Source organism: Ictidomys tridecemlineatus, chromosome 1, assembly GCF_052094955.1.
Source record: "Ictidomys tridecemlineatus isolate mIctTri1 chromosome 1, mIctTri1.hap1, whole genome shotgun sequence".
NCBI lineage: Eukaryota > Metazoa > Chordata > Mammalia > Rodentia > Sciuridae > Ictidomys > Ictidomys tridecemlineatus.
In genome coordinates, this window is record NC_135477.1 from 25,135,041 (window position 1) to 25,142,874 (window position 7,834).

Consider the following 7,834-nt stretch of genomic DNA (forward strand, 5'->3'; position numbering starts at 1 on the left):
ACTGGGCCATACTGTGAGGCAAGTCAAATGTGACAGCTGCTATTTTCTAGTTGACTTGCTTAGTCAAGTCATTCAGTCTTTCTAGATTCTATTTCTTCAACTGGAAAATAGCGATAAATATCAGTACTTTTCTAGCGAGGAAGAGGGATTATGTAAAGACCAGCAGAGTACCTGGCACATATAAGAGATCCAGATTCATCTACTCCCTCTGTAAGCCACAACCTTCTGAGACCCTCAGCTGTTCAAAAAACACAAACTATGTATAAATTGGATATTTATATATATATATATATTTTAAAAATTGCTCCAGAAGACAGAAGAATATTGCACACAGAGGTCCTACCCTGGCCCCCTCTAACTCCTAAGTACCCTACCCTGATCACCGTGTCCTACAAATGATTTCCTGTGTCAGTCACACAGAGGCCCTGTCCAGATGTTGCCCACACTTCCAGTCCTGGGTGATCTGATACCTGAAGGGTAGACATAGGTCCCCGAGGTGGGGTTGGAGGTGGAGTGCCTGGGTCCCATAGGATGTCCTCATAAAGGCTTAGAACTGGGCCTGAGGGCCGTCCTTGAGCTCCAGTCTGCTCCAGCAGGGCTTTGAGAAAACCCACTGTGAGAGGGGGTTCTGACCCAGGCTCAGGAAATGGGGTAGGAGGTCCCACTTCATCTGGGAGATGTGTCTGCAGTAGAAGTAGGAGCTCATCTGGAGCTAGTTCTGGTGGGCACAGGCGGCAAAGGAGGGGGAGGTGAGCATCGAGCTGGCGGTGCTGGGCAAACTGGGCTAGAAGCAGTTTGAAGATCTCACTTCGAAGCAAGGGGCTGGAGGGGCCAAGGGCCAGGCCAGCCTCCAGAGCCCGCTCCCATTGCTCCTTTTGCACCAGCTGACTCACAGCTTGCAGCACAGCTTTGGGCCGCCCACTGCCCAAAAGCAGCTCCAGCTCCAGTGTCTCAGGCCTGCTCCCCTCCTCACCTATCACTGCCAGGGCTCGGCGATACAAAGGCAGCCCAGGGCCTCCAGCCCCCCACCCTGGCCCACCCTGCTGCTGTGCCAGTTCCACAAACGGGGGTAGCCATCGTGGCTCCAGCTGGCAAAGGCATTGGCAAAGGAGTTCAAAGGGGGGCAGTATCCCATTGGGTGTTTCCTTTCCAGCTGTTGTATCCCCTAGCACCTTCTTCCACACATCAGGGGGAGCTTGGGACCTCAGCCTGCCATTTCCATCTGGCTGGAGCTGCAGGGCCCGAAGAGTGGCACCCCAGGCTGCTGTAGGAAGGGCTTGGAAAATGGTGTTGAGCTGGACCAGCTGGTCTCCTGTTAACTCAGTCCTCAGCAGGCGTGCTACTTCGTGCTCTGCCAACTCAGTCCAGCCAGCCTCCTCATCATCCCCAGCCACCAGCTGGGTCTTGAGCTTCTCTAAACCCCTGTAATCCCTAAGCTCGGCCCTCAGTGTAGTTAACAGTGTAGATGGTGGCAGGTGGCCTTGGAGGATGGAGGCCAAGGCTTGAGGTGCTCGGAAGGTACTGTCCTGTCTCAGTTCCTCTGGGGTGAGCTGGGCACCCCGTAGGCTCCGCCGCTGGTAGTATATACAGGCCTCCTCAAATACCAGGTCCTTGGCTGAAGGCAGCTCAAGGCCCTGGGGGGCTTCCCAACCTACACAAAACAGACCCAAGGCTGAAAGTATGCGAAGACCTCCTCCAATATCCATCTCTTCCTCATCCTTCATTCCAGGGGCTGGAGGTTCCAGCAAATATACTCTGTCTGTACTTAGAACCTTCCTTTCCAGCAGCTGCCCACTGCCCATGTCCAGCAGTTCCAATGTGTTGCCCAGCACACAGGCCAGAGTGCCTTGGAATATTCCCAGGGCTGCAGACCCCTCGGGACCTGCAGGTGCCTCCTGCAAGGTGCCCACAGCACGAGTACCACCGTGGGACTGCACTAAGCTCACAGTGCCCCCGAAATCAAGCAACAGAAGACCTTGAGGAGCTGGGGCCCAGGTATGTACAGCCAATGGCTTTCTGGGGGACAGCAATCCAGGAAGGCCCCGGAGCAGGGTCCTGAAGTCCCAGGTGTCCCCTTGTCTAGGATTCAGGATTTTACTGTGGGAGAGGCCAAGGCATGGGGCAGACACTATCACTTTGCCCTTGCTTGGGCTCCAGATGAGCAGAATGTGGGCTACACCAGGCCAGGTGGTGGCAGTGGGCACTAGGAAGAGATCCTTGCGGGAGGCCAGCAGGCCAAAAGGAGGGCAGTGGTGCAGCAGGACGCGAGTGCGGCCCAGGTTTGTGCCTGCCTCCCCGCTGGGCTCCAGGGTCCTGACGCACACGCGATAGTTGAAAGCGGCTGCAGGCCGCTCTACGGGGTCCTCAGTGCCAGACTGAAGCTCCTCGCACCACACCAGGCGGCCTCGGACAGCCGCCACGGCCACCACGCGGGCCTCACCGCCTGGACAGAGCTCGGTGCTCTGCAGCAGTCGCCAGCCAAGCTCCATCCCCGCTCCCCACACCTCGGTTATGCCACTTTCCCACACTAGAACCAGCGCCGGTCGCGCTGGCCAAGGCAGGAAGAAGGCGTCTAGCGGTGAAGGGTGGTCCTCGGGCCAGGCCCGCTCCAGTTCCGCGCCGGATCCACGTACGGCGACCAGCAGTTGCGGGGTTGGCGCCCCCGGGGGTCGCAGCAGCAGCAGGTGGCGGCCGTCTGGGCTGCAGCGGACTCGGACAGCTGGGTCCCCAGCTAGCAACTCCCGGAGCCGGGCCGCGCCGCTGAAGTTGCTAAGGTCCAAGAGCAGGCGCAGAGTCCCCGCACGCTTCATCGTGCCGCCCGCGCCGCAGCACGTTAGGCCCGGCCACCCGGTGGAGCGAGGCCCGGCTCTCGGTGCGCGGTCCTCCGGGAAGTCGAGAGCCGCACTGAGACTTCCGTCCCGCGTGGATGAGGTGGGCCGAGGACAGGCCTGAGTGTAGACTCCACCCCGCCCCGCTAGGGGAGCTTCGGCTTTGCTCTAGTGCACGCCCGGCTGGCGCGACCCGCCCGCAGGGGGAGGAGCCTCCGCAGCTCCCAAAGGTTTCAACCTCTGACTTCTCAGGCCAGCTTCCCCTAGCCGCCGTGTAGCTCAGTCTAGTCCTGATTTGGGCTCCACTGAGCCCCTGAAATCGTCCATCTCCTAAGGCTTTTCTTTTCTAAGCTTCATTCTTTGAGTCCAGTTTACTCATTTATATTCATTCATATTCTCATTCTCTCTCTCTCTCCCTCTCTCTCTCTCTCTCTCTCTCTCTCTCTCTCTCTTTCTTCCCTCCCGGTACTAGGCATTGAGCCCACAGCCTCACAGAATCTGGGCAAGCACACTATATCACTGAGCTACATCCCCAACTACTCATTTATTTTTGAAAGTTTTATTGAGCACCTAATTTATGGCAGGCTTTGAGTAGTAGACCCTGAACAAAATAGAAAAACTTCAACCTCACCTGTAATCCTCAGCGGCTCAGGAGGCTAAGGCAGGAGGATCACAAGTTCAAAGCCAGTCTGAGCAATTTAGTGAGGCCCTAAGCAACTTAGTGAGAGCCTGTCTCAAAATGAAAAATAAAAAGGGCTGGGGATATGGCTAAATCTCTAAGTGCCCCTGGGTTCAATCCCTGGTACCAAACAAAAAACTTCAACCTCATGGAGATTGATAATCTAGTGGAAAATAATAATAGTTAATGTTTCCATAGTAGACATCATGGGACAGACCTGCTCCCATCCCTCGTTTTTGCAGATAAGGAAAATGAAGCACAGAGGTTAAGTAACTTTGATTAAGATTATATAGGTATTAGGCTGGGGATATAGTTTAGTTGGTAGAGTGCTTGTTTCATATGCAGAAGGCCCTGGGTTCAATCCCTAGCTACCCACCCCCCCAAAAAAAATTACACAGGTATTAAGCAGTGGAGGTGGGATTTCAACCACAGGCATTCTGGCTCCAGAGTCAGTGTGCCAAGCCATTTTACTCTATCACCCCAAACCAGGAGTTTGCTAAGAAAACAACAACAACAACATGTTTAGAGGCAGAGTCTTTTTGTCATCTCTTCAGCAACACCTACAAATTTAGATTTTTAAATTCTTATATATTTTTTTCAGTATTGGGGATTGAACCCAGGAACACTCTACTGAGTTACATTCCCAAACCCACCTTTTGAGATAAAGTCTTGCCCAGGCTGGCCTAGGACTTACAATCCTCCTGTCTCAGCCTTCCCAGTTGCTGGGTCTACAGGCTTGTGCCAGTGTGCCCTGCTTGACAACCTCCTTATTGAAAGTTTCTCCTGTGGGTTCCACTGCACATCTTTTACCTCTGGGTTTCTTCCTTTTTTTTTTATATTGCGCTATCTTTTTTTTTTTTTTTTGTACCAGGGATTGAATTCAGGGGTACTTGACCACTGAACCACGTCCCCAGCCCTACTTTGTATTTTATTTAGAGACAGGGTCTCACTGTGTTGCTTAACACCTCACTTTTGCTGAGGCTGGTTTTGAATCCTTTATCCTCCTGCCTCAGCCTCCTGAGTTATTGCGATTACAGGTGTGTGCCACCACATTAAATGTTAGCACTCCTCCTTCCATTCCCCAATAACATTTTGATCTGTCTCTCTATCCTCTTTCCTTCCTTATGGCTTGATCCATTCCATGGAAGCCAACGACTCCAAAATATTTATCTATAGCACAGATATCTGTTGAGTTCCAATAAAGGGTATCTAAACGTCTACTAAATATTTCTTCTTGGATGTCTCACACTTTAATCTCAACATAGATCCTAAACATCATCTTCCTGTCCCAAATTACTCCTCCTCCAGTTGCTTCTAGTTGCCATAGGATTTATTTCATTTTGTACCCTATCTTCATTTTTAGAGTAGAGTCTGGCAGAAAAACCTCAATTGATGTTTGCTGAAGGAATGAGTAAGCTTGTGTGGGCACATGTTTGTGTGTGTGATATCATTTGGGAATCTTTTGGTTAAAAGCTACAGAAATAGCTCATGGCTATTTTAAGTTAAAGTGCTATTAATTAGAAGAACATAAGGAACTTACAGCATCTGCTGAAGAAAGGAAGAACAGGATTGAACAATGAACAGTAATTAAGACACTTACTGAAGATCAAGAAATAGGAAGCATGATTTTTTTCAGTGGGGACCATCTAATCAGGGTAATGTGGTCCTTGGTGCTACATGACTTACATGCTGCACTAGAGGATAGAACCTGTTATGAATAAATTCTGATCATCCTTTCATCTCTGCATTTCTTGATCAAAAGCCAAAGTTCTTGGAGGCTATAGCTATTGGCCAAAATCAGATAACGTGCCTTCACTTAACTCCGACTGTTCAGGGTATGTTTTTCCATTTAGTCTAGCCTAAGAGTCCAAAGAATTCTGCAGAATAAGAAGGGAAGAGCTCTGCCAGATAACCAAACCAATATGACACAGGCCTTATTATTCTCATTTTTCAAATGAGGACACTAGGCACAGGGAGCTTAAGTAATTGTACAAAGTCATACGGTTAGAAGGTAGCTGACCTAGGATCCATTTCTACAATGTTCCAGAGGTTGTGTGCTAAACTTAGTATATGATCTCCTAAATTTACCCTAGTGTGAATATGTATTGAATTTACTTCCTGACATAAGTGTGGGCAGTGTATTATGTTGCTTCACACTCATACCTTCTCCCTTTCTTTTCTTCTCTCCTCTTCCACCTCACTTCATCTTCACCTTCTCCAGGAAGTCTTTGGAAGTTGACATAAAATTTTCCCTTCTGTAAATTTTCAGGGCATTTACAATTTGAGCCCTTTGTAAGTTTGCCCTTGATAATTCACTCTCTGCTATTTAAAACATTTAAGAGTAACCTGGTGTGGCAGCCCGTACCTGTAACCCAGTGAAGGCAGGCTGAGTCAGGAAGATCACAAGTTTGAGGCCAGTTTCAGCATCTTAGGGAGACCCTGTCTCAAAATGAAAAATAGAAGGGGCAGGGAATGTGGCTAAGTGGTAAAGTGCCCCTGGGTTCAATCCCCAGTACCCACCTCCCCTCACATACACACACACAAAACTATATATATATATATATATATATATATAGTATATATGGATGTGTGTGTGTGTGTGTGAGAGAGAGAGTGTGTATCTACCACTTTGTTACAATATAATTTTATTTTATTTATTTTTTATTTTTTTTTAAGAGAGAGAGAGAGAGAGAGAGAGAGAGAGAGAGAGAGAGAGAGAGAGAGAGAATTTTATATTTATTTTTTTAGTTTTCGGCGGACACAACATCTTTGTATGTGGTGCTGAGGATCAAACCCGGGCCGCACGCATGCCAGGCGAGTGCGCTACTGCTTGAGCTACATCCCTAGCCCTTATTTATTTATTTTTATGTGGATCAAACCCAGGGCCTCACATATGCTAGGCAAGCACTCTACCACTGAGCCACAACCCCAGCCCCTGATTTTTATTTATTTTTTATTTTTAAATTTTTAAAAAAAAACTTATTGGTTGTTCACAACATTACAAAGCTCTGATTTTTATTTTGAGACAGGGTCTAGTTAGTTTTCCAGATTGGCCTCAAACTTGCCATCCTCCTGCCTCATCCTTCTAAATTGCTAGGATTATAGGCATTTGCCACTGGGTCAGGCTGGAAAGAGGGTTTCTAACTGGTGTTCCAGAACTATTAGGATTTGCTTTATGACAAATCCTCCTTTTACCAACTTCATCACTCTTTTATTTTTTTGGTACTGAGGATTGAACTCAGGGGTACTCGACTACTGAGCCACATCTCCAGCCCTATTTTGTGGACAGGGTCTCCCTTAGTTGCTTGGTGCCTCCCTTTTGCTGAGGCTGTCTTCATATCTTCCTGCCTCAGCCTCCCAACCCTGCTAGCATTACAGGCTTCTGCTACTGCCCGGCTCCCTCTTCATTCTTATTTATATTCTATTAGAGTTTAGCCCCTCACTTCTTTCCTGGTTCCATACCCAGCATATTTCTGCCCCCAGTTCTTTCCTGATGGACCTGGGTTCAAATTATTCTCCTCTTACTAATTCTAAACAAACTAATCACTCAGAACCGGAACCCCCCCACACCATGCTTTTTTTTTTTTTTTTTTTTTTTTGTGGTGCTGGGGATTGAACTCAGGGGCTTTGTGCATACAAGGCAAGCACTTTTATATCCCCAGCCCTACAAGTGCATCTTTTAATCTTTTATCTGCATATGAGAAATCTGAAGATCACAGAGTTTACTTGAGGTGGAGCACAGTGGTGCAGGCCTATAATCTGGGCGACTGAGGCAGGATTACAAGTTCGAGATCAGCCTCAGTAATTTAATGAAGACTGTCTCAAAATGGAAAAAAAAAAAAGATAAAAGGGGATGGGGTTGTGGTTCAGTGGTAAAAGACCCTTGGATTCATTCGATCCCACTAGTACTGGAAAAAAAAGCACAACTTTAAACGACAATTTACTCAAATTTATTTTATGATGATTATTTTGAGATAGGGTCTCCCTAAGTTACTGCTTAGTGATCTTCCTGCTTCAGCCTCCTATGTAGCTGGGCTTACAGGCTGTGCCACCTCCTCTGGCAACAAATCTATTTATTTGTTGAATGAATGTGTTTCTAATGTTTCACTTACAAAGCTACAATAAATATCTTGAAACATACATCTTTTCAAACCTTGCCAGTGTTTCTAAATATATTTATTCCTAGAAGGAACTGCTGAATTCAAAGTCGGCCATGTTTCAAAAAACCACTACTGCAATTGGTAAACCAGGAGCCCTTCTATGGATGTTTGCTAATTTCTTTCTCGCGATGCTTTTCGGGAGTTGTAGTCTTTGCAATGTTTGCTGG

At 47.9% G+C, this 7,834-nt stretch overlaps 1 protein-coding gene across 1 annotated transcript; it reads right to left on the minus strand.

The window, feature by feature from the left end:
• Positions 1–267: 267 nt before the first annotated feature.
• On the minus strand, positions 268–3,011 carry Hps6 (HPS6 biogenesis of lysosomal organelles complex 2 subunit 3). Its single transcript, XM_005333640.5, has one exon. The coding sequence runs from the start codon at positions 2,808–2,810 to the stop codon at positions 390–392; it is 2,421 nt and encodes an 806-aa protein (XP_005333697.1). The 5' UTR covers positions 2,811–3,011; the 3' UTR covers positions 268–389.
• Between the last annotated feature and the right edge of the window lie 4,823 nt (positions 3,012–7,834).

What these genes read in the sequence shown, in the direction of transcription:
- Hps6 (XM_005333640.5), bottom strand. Translation starts at nt 2,810, where the DNA reads ATGAAGCGTGCGGGGACTCTGCGCCTGCTCTTGGACCTTAGCAACTTC.